The sequence below is a fragment of the Ambystoma mexicanum genome, chromosome 8, assembly GCF_040938575.1.
Source record: "Ambystoma mexicanum isolate Mex_15411 chromosome 8, UKY_AmexF1_1, whole genome shotgun sequence".
Lineage (NCBI taxonomy): Eukaryota > Metazoa > Chordata > Amphibia > Caudata > Ambystomatidae > Ambystoma > Ambystoma mexicanum.
The window spans coordinates 635,198,682-635,222,867 of record NC_090929.1 but is presented as its reverse complement, the minus strand read 5'-3'; the positions used below and the strand labels follow the sequence as shown (position 1 = coordinate 635,222,867).

Here is a 24,186-nt window from a genome sequence, read left to right as displayed (position 1 = left end):
TCATACTTTTTTGCAGGATCCTCAAAATGGCCCAGTGATTAGAAGGCTGCTCATAGCAATAGTAGAATAATTGCTGCAGCTACCACATAAGTTACAATTGCAAGAGTAAAGTGTTTTTCCTTCCTTAAACTGAGTACAGCAAACATGAGGAATGTTGAAAATGGTACCATTTTGGAAAATGAGCGAGCCCAACGAATTTCCAAATGCTGCAAATGGTTGGGACTAAAGTGTTGGTTCATAATATATGTATGTGCCACCATACATTGTGTCTTTCTGTTTCTCCTGTTTAGCATTCCTTATTATCTTGATGTTCCTGTTGACGGAGAGGCTAATATGGCTCCCCCTACTACAGGGACTACTCTTGGTTTGCTTACTTCCACTATGGTAGAGGTTCCCATGGTCCCACCACAAAGAGAACTCTTCTTGATATACTGCATGAGTATTACCTGGACCGTGCATTAGGGAGATACAAGAGAAGTACAGAGGAAGACAGTGATGAAATAAATAATTACCTAGAGAGTGCAGCAAATATGGGTCATAACATGTGGTATCAGCACATGAAACAGGTGGGAGAGAGAACATCCCAAGAGAGTTGCTATGTTTGTGCTCTCATACCTTTTGTCATGAATGCTGCCTGAACTTTGATTGCCAGCGAAATCCCGGAGTACAATGCCAGATGTCTTGTTCATTTTGCAGCATGCATGAAAAGAGGCCAGTTTCAAGGAAATTGGGCCACTTTGCAATGCAGGTTGACATTGTTATTTCCATTATAGGATGATTATATCTAGACTGCACAGATGGAAAAGGAGCCTGCGTGGAAAAGCAAGATGCTTAGGTATCCTATGGCAGGACAGGATGAAGTGGGCATAAAGGAAATGAAGAAGATGGACTGTCCTGAGTCATGAGCAGAACATGCCAAGCTGCTGACATAGGTAGAAGATGAATCAGGTCCAATAATGCGATCCCATTGACAAATGCAACATTGTGCTTTCAAGGAAAAAAGCATGTGGGAAATAATGTATAGTGCAAAACTACAGTTGACACCTCTAAAATGGGAGCAGGGATAGCTGTCCTAATGGATCAATATTGGGCCTGTGGATCCAGAGCTCATATGAAGCTACCCAAAGATTGGAGAGGAACGTGTTCTTTAGTGATCATTCATGTTCCAGCATTAGTAATTCCTCAAAGCGACCTGAACATTGATGAATTTCCAAAAGCAGATGCCCATTTGAGGAGAAGATCCCTCGAAATTCAGACAAGAAGTCAGAATTATTTTTCAACTAAATCAATAGAGGCTTTTGATTCTATTCTGTATGAACACAGGTTGTTCAGCCAGACCTCAGCAATATCCAAGACTATCTTTATGCCACGGATCCAGACAATGGCGAATGCGAAGTGGTTGCAAATCACTTGCTGGGAGCTCCTGCAGACGATCAACAATACCATAAAGGGATTTAATGCTATCAGAGGAGAATTGAGAGTCATTAGGTTGATGACTCTCCAGAATAGGTATGCCCTTGTTTTGATCACAGCTATGGAAGGAGATGTTTACGCCAAAATCGGCCCATCATGTTGCATGTTCATACCTTCTCACAACAACGAGAATGGGACCTTGATGGAAGCCATAACGTTTCTGACAAACCTGCACAACAAAATGGAAGATGAAGTAGACATTGCAGATGACAGTTGATTTGCATCTATCTTCTCATGAGTTCCATAATGGATGGCGAACATCTTCAAGTTCCTGGGAGCAGTATTTGTGATGTTAATGTTTGGATTCTGTGTAATCAAGATAATAATCACACAGTGTAAGAAGACGGCAAAGAGGGCAACATGGATGAAGATTATGATTGATGTCAAATCAGGGTTTAGACCCAAGGAATTGACAGATTAAGAAATCAGAAAATATGCAGAAACCAGTATCCAAGCACCTGAGGGAATAAAGTTCTTCCATCCATGAAATCATAAGAAATATGTGGGACAATGGATGTACTGTAATCCGAATGGGCAATGCAGCCACATGACCTGGAGCGTTGATGAACATGTAAAATCAGCAGGATCTATGAAGGGAGTGGTGAAGATCTGTACTCTGAAGAAGCATTTCTTAAATGAAGAAATCCAGATGTGAAGACTGGTGAAGGAATGGTCGATGAATCACCCAGAGGAGGGAGTGTAGAGGAGCAGTCGAATGCCTCTACAGGAAGTCCCATCCCCCTGCTACCTGTATGTTGGAAGCCAGACATTGCAACATGCGCAGCGCCAGTAATGGTGCCTATTACACAAAGAGCCCTTGAGATAAGGTAAACATCATAAAACCATATCTGATGTATCCCAGAGAACTGAGGATCTCCTGGAAGAAGTCCCGGAAGGAATATGAAAATAGATGAAAGAAAAGATTGGTGACGTCACAAGAAGTAAGTGTGACATACTGAGAAGAGTGACTGAAGAAGATGATGTATAGTCTCTATAGAAACTGATGATGAAGTAAAGACTTGAGTCAGCTTTTATGCGCGGAACAAAGATTACAAGTGCGAAGAGCACTGAAGAAAATGCAAGCCATTTTATAACTGTACAGATGCAGCAACGCAAGTAGACTAAGTAATCATGAAGGCTAGCTACACGTAGTCAATAGACTGCAAGCAGCGCCATCACTATATATAGAATCTGGATATTTTATGTCGCAATATTAGTAAGCTCAAACCCACAGAGAAAGAAGGATTAATAGCTGTGAGTGTGTCGCAGCAAAGAAATAAGCTGAAGCTTGAAGGAAGAGCAAGAAAGGCTGTGTGGCCTGGTGTCAGACTGAATCAAGCCAAAACTGCTTATCAGTCCTCGAAGAACAGTGAATGTGAGATGCTGAGGAGTCCCTTGTTAAGTTGCAAAGAAAGAATGCCATGAGTGCCAAGTTTCTTTATTAAAGACAGTAAATGCTATAATACAGACTAATTCTCAGTCTCCTGTCACGTGAGTTGAGGATGAAAATAGAAGTGGACATGCAGACTAGAATCTTTATAAGCATGTGCCCACACTCCTGTATAATTCTCAGAGAAGTGAGCTACTGCAAGGCTGAGTTCAAAGGCAAATTGCATGGCAGAAGGCACAAGTGTTGAGAGATACTGGGCTAATTGGGTGGGGAGACATGGTCAAGTCCACCCACTGACACCTGCATTACCATTTTACGTGCTGCTAGCGGGTCGAATATTCCAGAAGGGTACAAGAATGCCAACCAATTGTAGAGAACCGTATAACTTAGAGCCCTATAGTTTGATAGCCAATGATACCCTGTGTCCTTAATAAATGATGAAGATGGCTTGCACTAGGGGTGTGCATGAGTTGTCCACCTGACTGTAGAGACCCATTCACAATCCAACCCCTTATATAAAGTATACTTAGATGTTCCCCTTAAGCCAACCACAATCCCACATTGGTTTTCTTAGTTCACCACATAGTGTGACATCACGAACGATGAGTTTTTGTTATAAAAAGAGTGTTTTTTATAAAATTCACTGAACAAGCTTGTGCGACGTCCGTGGTAACTCTCTGTTTTATACAATTGAAAATAAAAGTCTATTGAGACATTCTTTGCCAACTTCGTGAGTCGGTCTTATCATTTGGTATAAGAGTTATTCTGCATCCTATCCATTGTATGATGTGGGTTTAAGGACGTGCAAAAGTCCATTGCATCAGTGGGAAAAGTGAAAAAAGTGAGATTTATTGGTAAAGATTATCTTGAGTTTCACTGGGAACAGCATGGCATATGGAACTTATTTTTCTCGTAGGAGTTTGCAGACTTCATTGAATGTTTTTCTGGCAGTTTGTCCCAATGGGCTAAAGTCTGGGAAAATCTGGATATTAGCTGACTGGAATTGCAGGTGGCCCATCTTTCTGGCAGCTTTGAAAGTTAGATCTCTGTCGCAGAAATTAAATATCTTGGTAATAATGGGGCAAGGTGGGAAACCTGGAGCCGGTCATGGGCCGAGTGACCTACAAGCCCTCTCCAACTGAAAATGTTTAGAAAATACTGGATTACCAAAGTTTCGATGACGTGTTTCTCCAAGAAGAGTTACAGTGGGCCAATCAGTGTCATTTTTGGGAGACCAAGAATGCACATATTTTTGCGTCTCAAGCACTTTTTAAGGTCATCAATCTTAGCATGTGTGATTTTGAGCTTGGCCTTCAGTGTTTGCCACAGCCACTTTCAAATTGTGTATGGTTTTTTTCAATTAAGATATTCTTTCTGCTGTTCCAAACACCCTTGCACACAACTTTTCAATTTTAGCATTGGATGAGTCCACTTTTGCAGCCAGTATGTCAATTGTATCACCAATGGCACCAACACCCTTGTGGGGTCTACGCAGTGCAACTGACAGTTGGTTAGTGGTAACAACTTCCATGCCATCAGTTCCTCAGGTGATTTCCTGAGAATCCAGCTAAGTGGATCCTGTGTGGCTTTCCTGGCAAAACCATCGTGTTTAGATGGATGTAGTTTTCCCAGCCATGAGGAATGTAAGTTCAACACAGAAGAATCATTGGAGTGAGCACCAGACAAACAGTGAACTAGCAGTGGAACCCTGCCACTCAGGACCCCCACATCGATGAGTATCGCAGGAAGACCAAGCATGGTGGCATGCAATTTACCCACCTCTGTGCTTCAGTCAGTCTGTTGACCAGTGGTGGTCAAAGCTCAACTCCAAGGGTCCTCTTTACAGTGTCCAACAGCAGCCTTGCTTCTATATAACACTCTGGCAGAGGAATATCACTGGAGGCGATGATAAGGCTTCACAAATAATGCATATGGGGCCTCCCGGGACTCAGTCCCACTGGCGATCACCTATTATTGTAATTATAATAATAATAATAATAATTGTTATTATTATTATTATTGTACTGATTGTGCATGGACCTAGCTTCGAGAAGCAACAGAGTGCTTTACAGGGGCCCCATGCTTGAGCAAATGGAAAGACAGGCGCTCCAAAATACAATCAGGGAAAATCATGTGCAGTTAAGGGTGGTCTGTAGTACTTGGACGGGTCCCTCACACTGCAAGTGGTCTTGCATGTATAGATGTGGGAGGGCGAAGGCCGCAGTCCTTTTAGCCATGGGTCATCTGGCAGTATTAGATAGGATTCTCTCCTGCTGTGTGCTGTGTGGTAGTGCCCTGGGCCTCACCCGCTAATGCTGCAATTCGTGCTCAGAGAACTCTGCACTGTTTACCCACGTGGGCCAATATCCATATCACAGAAGTTACCGCTGCATTTGTCTGCCATGATCCGGTGAAACGTCGGGCGCTGATGGCTGTATCTGAGCCTCATGGAGATCATCCCAGCTGGCGTTGTCTGGGTTATCCCAAAATTGGTCTTTAAAAATTACAAACAAGCAAAATTACCTGAATCAGAATGTGTAACTCTTAAGTCTTCAAGCAACTGCTATGAGCAGGCGCTTTTGCGTTCCATGTCTTCAAATATGGTGATAGTGTTACTACACCAAAGGAAAGTTTCAGGTGAGAGGGCACCTCCCTATTGTTCTCATATCAAGTAATACTAATTTCTGACATCAATATTTGGACCACATGAGATGTCCCCATTTACTGAGGATCTGTACATTAATAATCTATTGTGTACTGCCTAACTGTAGTCAGTGGCTTGATGAACCCTGCAATGGTAACACCGTGTGTCTGTTGCTTAAGATTATCTCTTAGTAATGTATTGTAGACATGATAATACGTCTCTTTTTTATTAGTGAGAAACTGCAACCGTTATTTATATACAACCACTTACTTTATTCAAGATCCAATGCATTTTGAATTCAATTCTACATCAGGGTTCTCCATTACATTTAAAAAAACAACATTGGATATTGCTAAGTACAATATATTAATTCATTAATCAATTATCTTGGTAATACAAAGATCTCTAACTACTTGCCGGAATAACATCTAGCACAACAATCTACTGGAATGACATCTAGCGTCAATTTGTGACTGCATAATACCTTAAACAGTCATCTGTGAAGTATCAAAATCAAACAATAAATTGTCTACATTGAACAAGTATCTCTGATATATTTAATACACCACATTCTGATATGGAAAACAAGGGGGTTTTGGAATCTCTCTACCAACACGAACACAGCAAAATGACATGTTTTTGGGTGAATAACCCCTGGGAGAGACTCTACCAAGGCTTTAGCTCACTGTCCCTTTCACAGAGAAGAAATTTCCCTGCATATCGGTCCCTGCTCAGGGGCAGTCCAGCACCGAAATACTAGGCAATTCTCCTCTGAACAAGAGTAGCAACAGCACCCCCATACACGTGTTTTAGCCTTGTTGGGCATTATCAGTGAGGTGAAGCTGTGCCTCTCTAAGAACAGTGAGCAAGGGGTCCACGTCTGGATCGCCCTGGTAACTTAGGGTGATACCCAAAGTTAATTTATGCAAAACACAGGGGGTCTGGGAATCTCTCTACCAGCACAAACACAGCCCAATGACCTGTTCTTGGGTGAATAACTCCTGGGAGAGCCCTGTTCGATTCCATGAATATAGCTGTTAGCGCGCGTGTGGGCATTGCAAGTATTTTACTGTGGTACTTCCCACGTAATGCCCACATTTACGCTTGTTGTTCCCCATTCCACGTGTTCTTTCCCCTTTTTAGGTGACTGTGCTAGACAGTATGCGCCTTCGCTGTGCGTCTCGCGCAAAGCGTTCGTGGTGTTGCAGTGATGTGTTGGACCCACATGGATTCAGCGCAAGTCTCGGGTAAGCCACATACAATGTGTTCCGTGAATCAACAAACGGGGGCTTGCTTGTGTTTTGCACGCAAGCACCCGTTTTTCCACCATCGGGCCCTTAGTATATGCAGGCTTCATAGGCATCATTGTAAGGAATGTCGAGACCATTAGGGGTGGTGAGCAGAATATTTTACAATACTCTGGTCTGTGAAGGCAATTCCCTCTGTACGCACAATCCAAAATACAGACAACCCGCTAGGGAAATAGGCCAAGAGATAGCATTGCAAGGATAACAAGGTTTAATTGTACAGAATACAAATATCAGTAAAGGACTCTGCTTGAGAGACCTGTGGTCTATTCAGTTACAAACAGGGGCTGAAGAACCCCACTAACGTCACAATATACAGTACAAATGGGTGCCACTGTTTGGAGGCACCCTACACATGAGCCTACTTCAAAGGGGATGCCACGTAGTAATTGGCTAGTTCATTCCCATCAGTCAGGATCCACGTGGGTCAGCTGGGCTCATCCTCGCGGTGAAGGTTGGGCCACACATTAATACATTGTTCCTATCTAAGCTAGACATGCTAAGCCTGAATATTAATTAATTGTGGCAAGCACCTGGGCGTCACGGGAAACAGTGCCAACGGGAAGGGAGGATAAAATACAGTCATGCTGACCCACATATTCAGGGCTTCATTGATACTGCAGTTCCCGCACTCAAGGTCTCCACCCTGGGCTTTGATCTTTGATTTATCCCTCCCTCTACCTCGTGTTACACTGGATATGTGTTTATGCCGGAAAGAAATACAGCTGCACATGCTTAAATCCTCTGTGGATTGGTGTTGGGACCTGGGGGTCGCTTGCTATCAGGGAATGCAAAGGTGTGGGGTCAAGTCAGTGGTGTGGGGCTGGCTCCGGCCTAGCTGGGTGGGGGTTACAGGCCTAATGGAAGTTAAATGGAGATTAATAGACTTAGCACAAGGCCTGGGGTTGTCTCACGCACTTGCAGGGCGCATTCCTTTGTGTGATAATAAATATTCGCAACACTGGAGGGGCGAGGGGGGAGTGGACTTCCGTGGGAACAGGGCTCTTGCAGAGCTAATATGTTGTGCAGAAATTAGGCCTTATGAACCAGGAACGTGAACAGCGCAATCCTGCAACTTACCCTGTCTGGGTCTAATACAAAATGGAGTCAAGAGCTATGGGTTTTCTAGTGCTATGCATCTACTTCTAGGCGCTACAGAGCCTCTACATGTTGCCTGATAGTGCAGATTACTCGCTTCTTGTACATTATATCACCTCATATGGTGTTCTCCTTTATCTAAAGGGTTGGGAAAGGCTCATTTCCATTCCAACATTTGTCAGCCAGTGAAGAGTTCATGAAGCCTAGCCTATGTGACAAGAGATTTGAGCACTGTGTATATTTCCAATTCACGTTTCCCTAAGTGAAATTTATGGGGCAACGCAGTGAACTTTAAGGATGTCTTTTTTTATATCTTTAGGTCACTTTCGCCATGTGCAAGAATTTGCATACGGGGTATCTCTGATTCTTTGTTGGCTAAAGCATGGGAACAAGCTCACAATGGTACCTTTTGTTTTTAAATGGGACCCTTTTGTTAAGGCAAAGCCAGACCTAGTGCCAAACCAGGAACACTAATAGAGTGTGATGCACCAGGCTTCCCACTCTATGCATCACAAAAATAAACAGATCACACAATAACCAACCATATGCAACTTTTGCGATTCTGTGATTCACTTTTTAGATTTTCTGCCGACCATAACAAAAACACACCGAGAGCAATATCACAATACATGTAAAACATTGGGAAAAATCATATTCCAGCTTAGCAGATAATACTGTTTTCACAACTTGTCAATGCATTCCATTTACAGTTGTAGTTATTTTTGCATCAATTTCCCCTGGCTTCTCCCACTGTAGGAAAAAATAAAACTCTCATCTGTGCCAAGCGAAGCAGGCCTCTCCTTTGGAAAACCTGGCAGAGCATATGCATTTTACGTGCAACCTTGAGATATAACTGTTATTTTGGAAGTGCAGCAAACTCTCTTTTTATAAGTGACTATCTCCGTGCAGGATTTGTTCTCCAGTGAATGAAGAAGAAATGGCTTTTCCCTTTTCTTGCCTAATTTGGCATTTCGCTAATTAAAATGTCACATCTGCTTGTGTATTTTCCAATTTTGTCACTTATGCTTACCACAAGCTAAGGGTATTCTGCCTGCGTTGCTGACAGTGAAATCTCTTCCATGAAGCACACAGGTTCACTGCCCCAGTCAGCCACTGCAGTTCATCGAATGTTACCCAACACCCTCCTTCTTGTGCTGCCAGGCTCAGTCTCCCAGAAGCACACCTCAGCACACACAGTCAGCATACTGAACCCTTTAAATGTTCTCCTTCTCACATCTTCCTTCATTTTCCCCCTTTTTCTCCCGCCAGAACACCTCTTGTTTATTCCCCCTCTTCCTTTTAAAGCCTTTTTCTTTCCGTCCCACTTTGCTTATACCTCCAGAAAGAGGCCATATTATCTCGCCACCCATCTCCATTAATCAAACACCTCGCCTAGTTCGGCCTGTCCACAGGAATTTTGCAAAAGCCTTTTCTCCTTGACAATCACCTTTGTACAGCATTGATTATCCATCCAGTGGCATGTAACATTTTCAGTCTATATTCCAAAGCAGCTTCCTCTGTAGTTTCCTGTTCCCCTTGTTCAGAAAAGGGGCAACATTAATTCTGCCATTCCATGGTGCTGAGAGCATCACTTTCAGCTTTCAAATCTTCATTTATTTTCGCAGCTAGCATTGCGCTGCAATGGCCCTGCATCCACAGTCTGCACCCATTCTAATTACTAATGTTACCTAACATTAGTTTTGTTCAAGTTAGTGAGGCAAGTAAGTTAGTAAAGTTAATTATTAGTCCCTGCACAATACTACACTATCATGCTATGTTATTCTAAATCCCAACTCCTTTTTTTGGTTTGTATGGTTCTCATTAGTGTCTGACATCAGCCCCAATCACACCCAAACTGCGCACTGGGATCCCTTTTACATTAGTGGTTACTTCCCTATTGAGATCAGTGGCTCTGTTAAAATTAGTGCACAGATGAAATTTGTGCACTAATTATACCTACAGAATGCCACTATTTCTTCATTCATCAAGAGATCTCCTATCCTCAACACCCCCTTCATGACCCAGCTCCGACAATATAAAGATTTGTTCCTAATTTGAAGCACTGGGTTATGCCACGACGCACCATGGTGTAACCACACATTCTTGTTATTCTGCTGTATCCTCAAAGTAAAGGCTTGCTGAGTAGCTGCAATCAAGGGCAGCCCACTGAAAACCTGCAATACCTTCCCCATCAAATATACATTAGTCAGTTCATAAGGGGACATCACCTCCCAGTCTATATCTACCCGAATTGGGAACTGGCCCGCATCTGATGTGAAATAATATGCAGATTCATAATAGTGCGCATTCTGAATCCCAATTTCGGCTGTGAATTTGATCCTTCTGTCCACTTTATTAAGATATGTCAGAAACAGTTCCAGTTATATAGACAAGTTATCATATAATGTTCTGGATCTGATCCCACAATCTGCTAGGCCATGAAATAAAAGCTGGTACTAGTACCCAATTAATTCTAATCCGATTATCAACCTTAGTCACTGAAGGGCTGTCAGCCCTGCAAGGATATGAAGATGGGAAGTGCAAGACAGCCCCAGGTCCGAGGTATGCACTAATTAATTGGGTATGCACTCACTAGATAATTTCATGGAGGAAAGCAGGAAGCACAGTATCGTAAGCATGATTATTGTGTTGGTGCTGCAAGGTGGGAGTTCATCTATCCCCCCCCGCCCCCTTAGCTTCCCCGTATCCTGACCCTATGTTGAGTTTGTTTTTTGTGTGGAATAAAAGTTATTAGCAGACAACCTGCAAAATCTTCGGGTATTATTAAATGCAAAACCAATAACAGAAGCCAAACGGCAGTCAGTTAGTGATGCACAGCACACTTTCCTATCAGATAACTCTGGAGTGGCTGATTAAAAACAGTCATTTGGAGTTCCCTTACCCCTTACTTTCACTGAAGAGCTGTCACTTCTGCGGGACTGGTTGTATTCTGGAGATAAATTGAAGGGGGTGAGGGGTGTAAGCTCCTGAGCAGTCTAATCACAGTACTGGCAGGATTTTCGAAGAAACTGTGAGTTGGGGGGGCTTGGCCATTAAGGGATTTAGCCAAAAGCTATGTGTTCCCAAGTAAGTATGCTGCCTGATCTGGCAGGCACTTGGTTCATCCAGACCCCCACTCTCTGATCTATCCAATCCCCCACCTGTATTGGCAACCAATGTATTTGTATCTTTTGTGCTTTTATGGGAGAGTTGTGAGGATGGGATCTTCTCTGTTGGCTTTGAATGAATGTGGGTTTGGGGGTTTGCATGTGTTTTGAGCATTAGCAAGGAGTGGATATCTTTTAAAGTGTAACTTGTGTATGCATGGAGACAATAGGCAATAGGTTTAGTTCCCAAAGGTAGGTATTCTTAATATTGGCAGTTGTGGTGTGGTGAGTTTTGAAGATTCATTCCTAGCTGTTTCGTGAGTGCAGAGAATGTTATGGTGGAATTCTGGCTTAGAGCCCTACACTGGTCTAGATATTTCCTTTCATATTGAGCTAGTGTCATGATTAGACGTTTCAGCCCCTTCTGGACTACGTAGTCCATAAGAGATTGCTACATCCCTTCCAAGGTACACCCAACATGGCCGACGTTAGTGCGTGATTACTGCTCTAGCGTTTTCAGGAGTTTGCCAGTTCCTTAAAAAAAGGCACGCCCCTGCGGTTGTTCGCGTCTCAACGCTAACTTCCGAACTTCGGCAAGTGTGGTCGTACTTTCCCTGTGCTCGTACCTTTACTTCCAGGTTCGAAAAGCCCTCCTCTACCCTAAGCCATCTTTCAGCGCTCTCCTTTCTAGGGTCTTCTGCCCGTAGCGCTTGCTCCTTACCTTGTTCTTATCCTGGTTCCTTCCTGGCTTCCTTCTTTCCAGGACTCTGCATAGTATTCGTGCTCCTATCTGGAATTGAACACATACTCACCTCGGTAGGACTCGGCTGCGCGCTGGTGACCGAGGATACGCGACTGTGTCTCTATAATGCCTGAGCTGTCCGGAAGAAGGAAAAGACCCACTCAAAGTCATTGAAAGACAAACAGGTGAGATTTCAGGCAAAGTGCAACAGTTTGAGACGCCAAGGATTGAATATTGATTCTATAATGGAAGCAGCCGTTCAAGACCTCATGAGAGGTATGCAAGAACTGACTACTGAAGTACAGAACTTAAAGGCTGAAAATGCAGCATTGAAACAACTCGTGCTCTCCAGGGATTCGGCCTTCCAAGAAAGTGCCATAGTAGGGGGTATTGTGGACAAATATGATGGAACCACCAAGGCATTGGGTTCCTTCCTCGACTCATGTTCAGTGCATTTTACCTTCAAACCTTACTACTTCTCAACACCCAGAGCCAAGGTAGGGTTTATAATTTCCCACCTTTCGGGAAACGCCTTGGCCTGGGCAACACCCCTAGTTAATGCAGGGGACCCACTCCTGGACAACTATGAAGGTTTTGTAGATGCCTTTAAAACTATGTTTGATCGACCTGAACAAGTTTACAGTGCTCAAGAGAAGCTACTGGAGTTTCAACAAGGTTCTCAGGATATGTTGTCATACGTCACCCGTTTCAAACAATTGGCCAAGTAGGCTGACTGGGCTTCGGAAGCCTGTTTCACACTGTTTCGCCATGGATAGAACGACGAAGTCAAGGATGAACTCGCCCGGGTAGCCCGTCCAAGCTCGTTTCAGGCTTTACTGGATCTGCCATTGCAAATTGATTTCCGCATCCAGGAAAGGAAGTCTGAAAAGAAAAAGACACGTTCCTTGCCAACAAAGGCCCCCTTGGATTATACCAGTCGTAAGGATATGGCTTCTAGTCCCCAGCCGGATCCGGAGTCAATGCAACTTGGCACCTTATGGGGCCCCATTTCTCCACAAGAAAGAGCTTGTAGAATTGATAGAGGACTATGCATGCATTGTGCATCAGACAAAAACCTAGTGAGAAATTTCCCAATAGCTCCTCCCAGGCGTTCGGGACACGCCAGCTCCCGATCTTGAACGGAGCCCAGCTTCGGGAGAAAGATTCGTGCTCCAAGGGCCTCATTACGACCCAGGTGCTAATGGGTTAATGGCGCCGTAAAAGGCTGCGGCGCCGTTAACCTATTAGCGCCTAATTACGAGGTCCCTTTGCGGGACCCGACCTTAACTGCCGGTGTAGACCAGCCGTTAAAGTAGGGACCCGCAAAGGGACCTTGGTGCTAATTACGGTGCCGCAATTTGCGGCACCATACTTAGCGCCTTCCCCATTCCCATTGAGCCCTCTGGGGCAAAAATGGGAATGTGGAAGGGCCATGGAGGAAGGGGGAATTACCGCCCCACCAACCTTGTAATGGGGTGGTAATTCTCCCTTTCTCCATGGCGGAGTCGGTAATTTACCGGCATGGACCATGGTGCTAATAGCACCATGGTCTTCCGCCAGGGTCGTAATGAAGCCCCAAGTCTTCTCTAAGCAAAACCAGTCAACCCACAAACAGCCTGGTGATTCTTTAAGTGTTTCTGTCAATCACCAAAGATGAAACGTATACCGTCCTGGCCTTGGTAGACTGTGGAGCAATGTGCATATTCCTTGACCATGAATGGGCCCTGAAACATCATATTCCCTAGAAGACCAAAGACATCATCCAAGCGGTCGAAGGTATCGATGGAAGTCTGTTATCTTCAGGACCCATAACCCAACAAACCACAGAACTGTTATTGACTACAAACAACCACCAAGAGATGCCACACTTTGACATGATAAAGGCTGCTCATTATCCGATGGTGCTAGGCATGCCTTGGCTTCAAAGACACAATCCGTATATTAACTGGACCGCAGGTTCCTTGTTCTTAGGATCAAAGTATTGTCTTTCACATTGTCTGTTTCAAGGGACACAACCCTATTCCATGGAATTCCAAGAGACTATGAACGTGCCTATTAGTGTATCTACTGTCACCCAGGTACCTGAGCCTTACCAACAATTCTCGGATGTATTCTCATCAGATATTGTTCAAGTGTTACCTCCCCACAGACCAGAAGATTGTGCCATTGAAACAGACGACTCTGCAGTCATACCATTCGGAAGGATGTTCATACTTTCTGAACATGAGAAGAGAGCCCTACGTGAATACTTGGACACTAATCTATCCAACGTCACCATTCGCCCATCGAAATCCACTGCAGGAGCATCCCTATTCTTTGTGCCAAAGAAAGATACTGCAGGGGGCTCAACCAATGCACACGAAAAGACCGTTATCCGTTACCACTCATCTCAGACATCCTGGAAGCGGTCCGTGAAGCTGTGATTTTTACCAAACTTTACTTTGGGGTGCCTACCATTTGATCTGCATAAGAGAAGGTGATGAGTGGAAAACTGCATTCAGGACACCCTTCGGGCATTTCGAGTATTTAGTAATGCCTTTCGGGTTATCTAATGACCCAGCTGTGTTTCAACGGTTCATGGATAGAGTATTCTCAGACATGCTGTTCCTCTTTGTCATCATTTATCTGGACAACATCCTAATCTACTCCAAGAATCTAGCAATACACCAAGAACGTGTGTCAATGGTCCTACAACGTGTACGAGAGAATAATCTACTCGCCAAACCAGAGAAATGTATCTTTCATGTTCCTACTGTTCGCTACCTGGAATTTATCCTAAGTCCTCAAGGAATTGAAATGGATCCTGCCAAGGTCGACTCAATCCTCTCGTGGCCCAGGCCCACATCAGTAAAACAAATACAGTCCTTTCTGCGTCCTGCCAATTTTTATTGGAAATTCATTCCTACCTTTTCTGCTATTGTACAGCCCATAGTTGCCTTACTAAAGAAAGACGTTCCTTTCAACTGGACAAAAGACCAAGAATCGGCCTTCCATGAGTTAAAACAACGATTTACTCAAGGACCCATCCTGGCACAACCTGGCATTGGCAAATCTTCCTGGTGGAAACAGATGCCTCAGATTACGCCATAGGAGCCGTTCTGAAACAGGAATTGGAAGACAAAAAAGAACATCCCATTGCCTATCTATCTCGAACTCTAAATTCCAGTGAAACACATTACTCTGTTCTGGAGAAGGAATTGCTTGCCATCTGACAGACCTTTACCGAATGACGGCATCCGCTCTTGCGTGCCAAATATCCAATTCATGTCCGGACTGATCACCAGAATTTATAAATTCTTCAGTCTTTAGAGTGCAGAAACAGTCGTCAGGCTCGCTGGGCCTTTTTCTTTGCTCAATATCAGTTCCATATAAACCATGTTCCAAGAGTGACAAACATTAATGCGGACGCCCTGTCCAGATGGCCTGACTATGAACCAGAGGAAACCTGTGCCCTTCCAAAGATGTTTCCCGATTCCATCTTTATTGCCCAGGCAAATTCCTTATTGGATAATATTCGCTTAGAAACACCTTCATCAGATCTCTGGAAGGAATACCTTAAGACAAACAGATGGGGACTCTCGGCTAAAGACGGACATCTATTTAAAGATAAGAATCTAGTGATACCTACACAAGAACTGGGGTTGAAGATAATAAAACTCTGTCATGATACCTTCCATTCAGGGCATCAAGGCATATCAGCAACTCTCAGACTCATTCAGAGGAACTTTTGGTGCCCCAGAATAGCTGAAGATATAAAGAACTACATCCAAGCTTGTGCAGTCTGCAGTCAGCATAAGCATGACAATACGAAACCAGCAGGACTCCTATACCAGCCTGTCTTACCTGACCGACTCTGGGCGACTATTGCTACTGATTTCATCATAGAGCTACATCCTTCCAATGGCTTTACGGCCATAATGGTGACCATCGACCTGTTTTCCCATATGGCCCATTTGACTCCCTTGGAAAAGTTACCTTCAGAACAAGAAATGGCAGGAATTTTCGTAAACCACATCTTTAGACTTCATGGCCTTCCTTCCAAAATTATTTCTGACCGGGGCCCTCAGTACATCTCCCAGTTTTGGAAATACCTGTGCAAAATGTTAGGCATCCAACGTGCCTTGTCTTCAGGATATCATCCTCAGACCAATGGGATTACAGAACGATTCAACCAAACACTCGAACAATATCTACAATGTTTTGCTTCCAAGGTGCAGGATGATTGGTCTGTCTTGATTCCTGTGGCTGAATTTGCTTACAATATCTCCGACCATTCTGCCATTAAGACCAGCCCATTCTTTTGCTCCCAAAGATTTCATCCATCAGTCTTACCTATTGTTCTACCTCACTCCACCCCAGTTCCATCGGTTGATTCCTGGATAGAGCATTTGGTCACAGTACACAAAGATGTGAAAAGTCATTTGGAAAAGCCAGGAAGGATGTTAAACGATATGCTGATTCCAGGAGAAGACCAGGTCCTAAGTATGCCATCAGTGATAAGGTCTGGCTATCCTCCAGACTCTTACCTAGACATTTGAGACCTAACAAGTTGGCTCCACGTTTCTATGGGCCCTTCTTGATAAAAGAAATAATCAACCCTGTAGCCTTCAGGCTTCAATTGCCCCAATCCTGGAAAAGGATTCACCCAGTTTTTCACACGTCCCTACTGAATCCTTATTCATAAAACACCAGGACCTCTCCTCGACCTACCCCAGTGATCAACAATGACCAGGTCGAATTCGAAGTTTCCAGGATTTGTGACTCCAGCTATAGAAGGGGTCGCCTACAATATTTGGTGGAATGGAAAGGATACCCACCTATTGAGCAAACATGGGAACCTGTGTCCAATATGAATGCCCATAGCTAGCTAAAACGGTTCCACTTGACCCATCCGGGCAAACCGGGAGGATCGCAGTTTAGGAGGGGGCATGCTGTCATGATTCAATGTTTTAGCCCCTTTTGGACTACGTGGTCCATGTGACATTGCTACATTCCTTCCAAGGTACACCCAACATGGCCGACGTTAGTGCGTGATTACCGCTGTAGCGTTTTCAGGAGTCCACCAGTTCCTTGAAAAGAGACATGCCCTGCAGCGCTTCACGTCTCAACGGTAACTTCTGAACTTCGGCAAGTGTGGTCGTACTTTCCCTGTGCTCGTACCTTTACTTCCAGGTTCTAAAAGCCCTCCTCTACCCTAAGCCATCTTTCAGCGCTCTCCTTCCTAGGGCCTTCCGCCCGTAGCGCTTGCTCCTTACCATGTTCTTATCCTGGTTCCTTCCTGGCTTCCTTCCTTCGGCAAGTGTGGTCGTACTTTCCCTGTGCTCGTACCTTTACTTCCAGGTTCTAAAAGCCCTCCTCTACCCTAAGCCATCTTTCAGCGCTCTCCTTCCTAGGGTCTTCCGCCCGTAGCGCTTGCTCCTTACCATGTTCTTATCCTGGTTCCTTCCTGGCTTCCTTCCTTCCGTGACTCTGCATAGTATTCGTGCTCCTCCCTGGAATTGAACGCATACTCACCTCGGTCGGACTCTCCTGCACGCTGGCGACGGAGGATACATGACTGTGTCTCTATAAGTCCCGAGCTGTCTGGAAGAAGGAAAAGACCCAGTCCAAGACATCAAAAGAAAAACAGGTGAGATTTCATGCAAAGTGTGACAGCTAGAGCAGCAGTCATGCCTCGTTTCACCGCAGATCAGATCCTCTCCCTCTTAACTGTGGTTTACCACAGGATTATTCTTATAATTTTCAATATTTACATCCTGCTCTTAGCCATTCTGACCCGCGGTTTTGATATATGGTTTTATTCCTATGTGAAAGACTCACTGATCCTCCTCTTTGTGGATGGGAACAAGGAGTTAGACGCTATCGACTCCAGTGCCTGCCTCAGATCCATTAGTGAAGGGATGACTATCCATTTTGTTGAATGAAAGACATGCAAAATCAAGGTTTTACTGGTTAGGTGGCCAGGAACTCTGGGACTCTGCCTTTTGGTCTACTCCATGAGCTCCTACCCTTCACTGGAAAATAGAATAAACAATCTGGGCTTTAGGTTAGACCATAACTATCTCTAGTTCCACATGTTAACATAACTACTCTGATTTGTTATTTGCATCTATAAAGCCCCCAGGCACCAAACACATGGATTTGCTGGTGGTGGGGCCAAGGTCATAACACCACTGGAGAAACATACATCATGGGAAGGCAGCTAGAAAGCCTGGCTTGCTCATCCTTACTAAGGACAATAAGGTGAGGAATAGACCTGACTGAAAAAAGGCAGCAAGCTCCATAGGGAAGGGGCCAAGATGAAAAGGAGTAGTCACCTGTTCTGTTGTTTTAAGCAAGGAATAATCAAGGGGGGCTTATCAGAGAATTGTAGTACTCTGCAAGAATGATAGGGAGAGATCTAGGGGAGAAAGGAGCTGTGCCCACATGCATCTATACACTTGTGGATCATGCGCAGAACCCGGAACTGAATACAGTGCTTGACAGGCAGCCAGTGAAGAAGGGCAAGAACATACAAGGCATGAGCTCTGGGTTTGCTGTTTAGTAGCTGTCACATTCTGAATACATTGAAGATATTGAAGATATCCAAGAGAATCATAAGGAATTCCAAGTTTAACAGCACTGCAGGAGCCCACTTTGAGTAGGTGATGTTAGCAATCAATAAGAGTCAAGAGGAGTAGATTAGAAATGGAATGAACTAATTACGAGCCCTGAGTGAGTAAAAAAACATAAGAAAGCTTCTCGATTCAACTGGCGTCTGAGACTTAAATTGTCATCCAGTTTGAAACCCAGATTCTTGATCTTTGGGATCGGTTATGGGCAGGAGCCTAAAGCTCAATTCCATAAGTGTGGTCTCTAAATAGAAAGTTCTCTGCCTACCATCATAAGGTTGGTCTTGTCACTGTCAATGTTAAGGCTGTTAGTGCCCATAAGACAGAAATTGACACCATATATTGATGAAATCTGGGCATGACATTGGCAAGATTGCCATCCAAATGATAAACCAGAAGGACTGGATGCGCTTATCTACAGGACAGATGTAAATTTGAAAAGGAGGAGAGAGAGATAAAAACCTGAGGGAAGCCCAATGATGAAATGAAGGAATGTATTACAGCTTCCTTCCGGTCCGAAAAAAATGATTGGAGAGAATATGTACCTGTGATATCGAAGGATGACAGGCGTTAAATAAAAATGGAGTGATTAACAGTATCAAAAGTGGCGTACAGTTCTAACATCAACAAGGCCTGAACCTGCCCTCATCTGGCAGCTGTGTAAGGGAGGAGGGGTCGCTTTGCCCTGCCCCATACATTCGGCACGAAAAAGAAACCTAATGCTCGTGCAATAGTGGGAAGACGTCCTCCATTGCTCTTCCCTGTCAACAGCGGAAGAGGGGCTATTGCACGACACATTCAGACTCCATTTTGTGCACCTCTAGGCTCCATTTTTGGACTAGTTCACTGCATGCATTACTTCTATAAAACGTTGGTTTACTCTCTACTTTTCTCGTGGTCTAATTCCCTACTGGGGTGTGTCCTTTTACTATGAGCTTATAATTGTATTTAGGGAATTACCACCTGCCTGAGATCATCAAAGGGTGTCACTAAGACCGACTCTGTATCATGACCAGATTGGAAGCTGGCATGAAAAGGATGAAGCACAGTGTATTCTTCAACAAATGTTTGAACAATACTTCTATCATTTTAAGCACCTTAGAAGGTGCCAAAGGTAGACAGAGTGGAAAACAAAGAATCCAAAGTGGCGTTTTGAGCAGGGGTGACACATGTCACATGGCAGATTTAAAGGATATGAGTAATGAACCTGTGGACAGGGAGATGTTGAGCAATTCGGGCAGAGGGAGCCAGTAACCATAAAGCAGAGCTTAAGGATTCAATGGGACGGGCGATAGAGGGTGAGCCTTATTCAGTGGTAATAATTTGAGTCTCCAGAAGATCACCAGAAATTGGAAAAACGTGAAAAGAATCAGTTCAGGAAAAAAAGTTCATAAGACAGAGGGGGAGAGAGAGGTCAAAGGACATGCAAATGTCCTGAATTTTATCATGAAAAGAGTCAGCAAGTCAATCACAAAAAACTTGCGAGCAGAGAATGGATATGATTGCTGTAGCAGGTGATCCAAGTTCGTTGAACATTGTGCAGAGTTCACATTGCTTGTGGGAGTCATTATCAATACAGGTGGAAAAGTGGTATTTCTTGGCAGTATGGATCAGTTTTTTGTATCGAGTTGTAGGCGATACGCTTTATAGGTGTAAAGTAATGAAGACTTAAGGTTCTTTATACACTTTTAACTAGATATTTGGCAGTAGAAAACTCATGTGAAAACCATTTAGGATTTTTGAGTCTGATGTATGCCAGGGTGAATAAATATGGCTGAACCACAATTCAGCAGAATTTTTATTGGGACTCATTATAGGTTTTCCTGTCTGGACAATTGCTGGTAAATCCGGCACTAGCAATTTTTCAGGACCAGAAAAACACATGTTTTCCCGCTGGTGTTACTGATTTAATTCCAGGCCTGAGCTGCCAGTAAATCAGGCCCCCACTGGCAAAAAAATACTGCAGTTTCCGGCACCATTATTGCTGATACCAGTAATTGTGGATGTATATGCCACTCCATGGAATGGGAATTTATCAGCATTTCCATCACCTGGAATATCCCAGTATTACCTGAATATCAGACTGCAGAAACGGTCGGGGCAGTTTGTCGGTATCCCACCGGAACTACCAGCAGGATACCGGCAAACTTGTAACATGTCCGATTGTGTTTGGGTGATTTGGCTTCTCTTGAACTTTTAAGCAATCATGTTAAGCTATGACAATTCATGCTGATGAAATGTTGATGTAATCATTGGGTTGAGGATACCAGATCGTTTTAAGCCAGTACAAGTTTGAAGTATAAAGTTAATGGAATAGATCAGAGGTTCAGAATCTTTCCTTCCAGGAATGCTCAAAGAAAGCACAGTGTCGACAAAATTAATAGCTTGTACCTAGCTGCTTCTTAAATATGGAAACCCAAATTAATTAATTTGTTTGCAACTGACAAAAAATGTAATTTTATGAGACGTTAAATGTATTAATGTATAAACAAAATGAAATGTAAATGTGATTATATTTTTCTATAAAGGTTTTAACAAACCATATACACATTGAAATAAAAAAAATAAAAAAAATGAACACAGAATGTTTTGGAAATAAGAAAATAAGCAGATGATGGATTTTTTTAATTTGTATTAGTTGCACAACATTTCACAAAGGTAGCCTGCGCATTTCCAGGGAGCTGAGCTGTGCTGCAGCATTAGTATTGGGAGTATGTGTGCTGCTCCCTTTTTTCCCCAGGTGCAGAGCTCATAACATTTCACTCCTACCTCACTAAATGTTAGTTCTGTAAGGACGTCCAGACTCTAAATCTTGGATACTTGACATGTGACTGACTGCCTCAGTCTTATTGGCCGGCCAAGTGGCACAGCGAGTAGACTCTTGCTTTGACATCCGTGCAGAGAGGTTCGAATCCTGGGGGGCCAAACTCAGCCTTTCATCCAAAGAGGTCAATAAATGAACACCACACACCTTGGGTAATAATAAGCAGCGCTCAGGTACCTGAGGGTTCGTAGCGCTATATAAATGCCAAATGATTATTATTATTGGCCTTTCTGAGTTCTCTGAGCTGCAGAGAGTCTCCTAATTAATAAATAAATACCCCCCACAGTCTTTCTGGGAACAGACGGAGGAGAAGGAAACTTCATGCACCTCTAACACATGATTGTCTCTTCCCCAGCATATATTGACGTTTCAGAGTTCCAAGTCTGTTATGAATTGCTTATATTTTAATATTATAAACCTCAATAATAATGTGTCAACCTCTGAATGACAAAAAGTGGAGCTATGCATACCTGAGATGTGACTGACTCTTCCGATCTGACATGAAACCTTACAATTCCTCACTTCAACTTTACTAATTTGATTAACTTAAGAAAGTTGAAAGGCTGAAGTTATCTTACCCAGATTTAAACCCAGAACATGAAGATTGCAAATGAATCCCTGCAATAGGTGCATTAATCTACCAAGATATCTTAATGCAGCCTTTAATGTGCTGCCCTGCTTGGAAAACATTCACTGATGCACAGGGATCAATTTCCTCTTGCTAAACCTAACACCCAGCTTTACCTGACCCCTTCCTTTGATCTAAAATGTCTCTCCATTGGTGAATCCTTTTAAGTTATTTTCTATATGTTTTGTTCAGGCTGAACAATTACCTTAAACATTAACAGGGGAGTGGCCCACCGTAGGCTTAGGCTGCCCTTAGCTGGACTGAGGCTGCCCTAGAAAATTACAGCAGGCATGCTGTGACGTTCTAGCACAATGGTAATTATACAGGTACTCGGTGGCCATGGGGGCCCCAGCAGACTTTGATTTGCACCTCCCCCCATGCTCACCCCCAAGAAATCCAGTACAGTACATTCTATTGAGATGTTATGTTTACCACGTATGCCCATTGAGTTAGAGGTAGTGTATGCTTAACTGCCTTGACGCCTACTCGGCATTTTTTAGTGTCGAGGTGCTAACATTATATAACGGTCTAATTATGTCCCTTGGTATTCCCTTGAGCCATGTGCGCACTGGCGCTTTACTTATGTATGGACTCTACGCGTAGTATTGGGCTTTTAACCTGCCCATACCAGTATGGCGGCCGTTGGCACTCACGCGCATGCGCAAAGTTGCCACGGCAACCAATATATACAATGGAAAGCAGCCCCTCGCTTACGCGTTGGATGGCTGGCTCTCCGTCGGTGCTGCTAGGTGAGTGTTCGCCCTGCATAGTTTTCCTAAATTTTAACGTTTCCGCTGCCGTGCGGGTGATCGGGAAGTATAGTGCTTCCGTGCATTGGGTGACAGACAACGCGGCGATGTTGAGCACAGTCGGAGCCCTTGTTGAGGATTTAGACCTGGTGTTGTGAGATTATCATCACGATATATGTAGAGTTGGTATTTGGGTTAGGGGTGACTTAATACCATGGATTGACACGTGGGGATGCCCCCCCATACGGTGTGCACCCCTGCGAGTTTGGGAGAGTTTCATGGATGTTAAATGGATAACATGGCATTCTCTGTAAGTTTTGGGGCGCTGTGTTTAGTTCTCTCTACACCAGAGTTAAGACTTTGACAGTTTTGGGAATGCATAGTGGGATGGCCTTCACCCACAGCTGGCCATATATAGCGATAAATGCACAAGGGTCATATAAGCACATCTTAAACTATTGGTGACCCTGTAGTATGCGTGGGATGTTGAGATTATGTACACATTGCAGTAATTTTGAGATCTCTAGAGTTTGATGCTAATTGACAATGATGCAGTCCACGGTTTATCCTGACACACCATCCTCTCCTCCCCATAGGAGACGGGGTACTCCCATATTCGACACAAATCTGTAGCCAGACTCAGTGAAGCACTGCGATCCAGCTAACCTGTTTTTACTACCTGTTATCCACTGCTGATGAGCCACGAGGTCGGTGGTCTTCCCAATAACATAAGTGATTTGATTGTGTTTAGTATCCTAAGGGACCCACTCCCTCCTTCCCTGCAGCTCTCTGGCCGGCCTCTCTTGGCCCTCTTCCTGCTTCTACCTGCAAGGCAAAAAACCTCGGGGTCATCTTCGACTCCACACTCTCCTTCTCTCCTCACATATCTGACGTCTCTAAGAAGTCACACTACCAGCTACACCTCCTCAGAGGTATCCTTCCTTTCCTCTTCTTCCCCCAGAAGCTCACTGTCTCTAGAGCCCTGGTTCTCTCGAAGCTGGACTACTGTAACAGCCTCTATCTAAATCTGCCTGCCTCTACTCTCCGCCCTTTGCAACTCATCCAGAACAGGACTGCAAGACTTGTCCTTGGCCTCAAGCCCAGGGACCGTATCTCTCCAGGACTGAAATCACTACACTGGCTCCCAGTGACTGCGAGGATCAAGTTCAAAACCCTCTGCATTGTCCACAATGCCTTCTGGGGCCTTGGGCCAAAATACCTTCAACTCTCTCTTCCTAAATATCTTCCTTCTCGAGCTCTTCGCTCATCCGCCTCCATCTCCCTCAGGGTCAGCCGCTTCTCCAAACAATGAGTTGGTGGCAGATCTCTCTCCGCTGCAGGGGCCTCCCTCTGGAACAGCCTTCCTGCCTCCCTGAAACTTGAGGAGAACCATCTCTGGTTCCGGAAGCACCTCAAAACCTTCCTCTTCGCCTCCGCTTTCTCTCCCCCTCTCACCTGCTAAAGTCACTGAAACTGCACTGAATCTGCAACTGGGCCACTCGCCGTTCTCGGTCCTTGGCCCAGCCACTCTCCCCTGCACTGCCTCCCTAGCACCCCCTGCACTACGGGACTGTGTCTGTATCCCACAGCCCCCCTTCCCAGAACTTATCTGC

General features: G+C 44.2%; 2 protein-coding genes across 2 annotated transcripts in view; one reads left to right on the top strand and one right to left on the bottom strand.

Annotated features, from left to right (window-relative positions):
• RAP1GAP (RAP1 GTPase activating protein) overlaps window positions 1–24,186 on the bottom strand; it is a 1,905,843-nt gene that overhangs the window by 1,713,181 nt on the left and 168,476 nt on the right. The gene's annotated exons all lie outside the window — the stretch shown is intronic.
• On the top strand, window positions 14,339–14,851 carry LOC138472332 (uncharacterized). The gene has a single exon (XM_069610456.1). It carries the CDS (start codon window positions 14,339–14,341, stop codon window positions 14,849–14,851), a length of 513 nt encoding a protein of 170 aa, XP_069466557.1.

Coding starts and splice junctions, on each gene's coding strand:
- LOC138472332 (XM_069610456.1), top strand. CDS start 14,339: ATGGATAGAGTATTCTCAGACATGCTGTTCCTCTTTGTCATCATTTAT.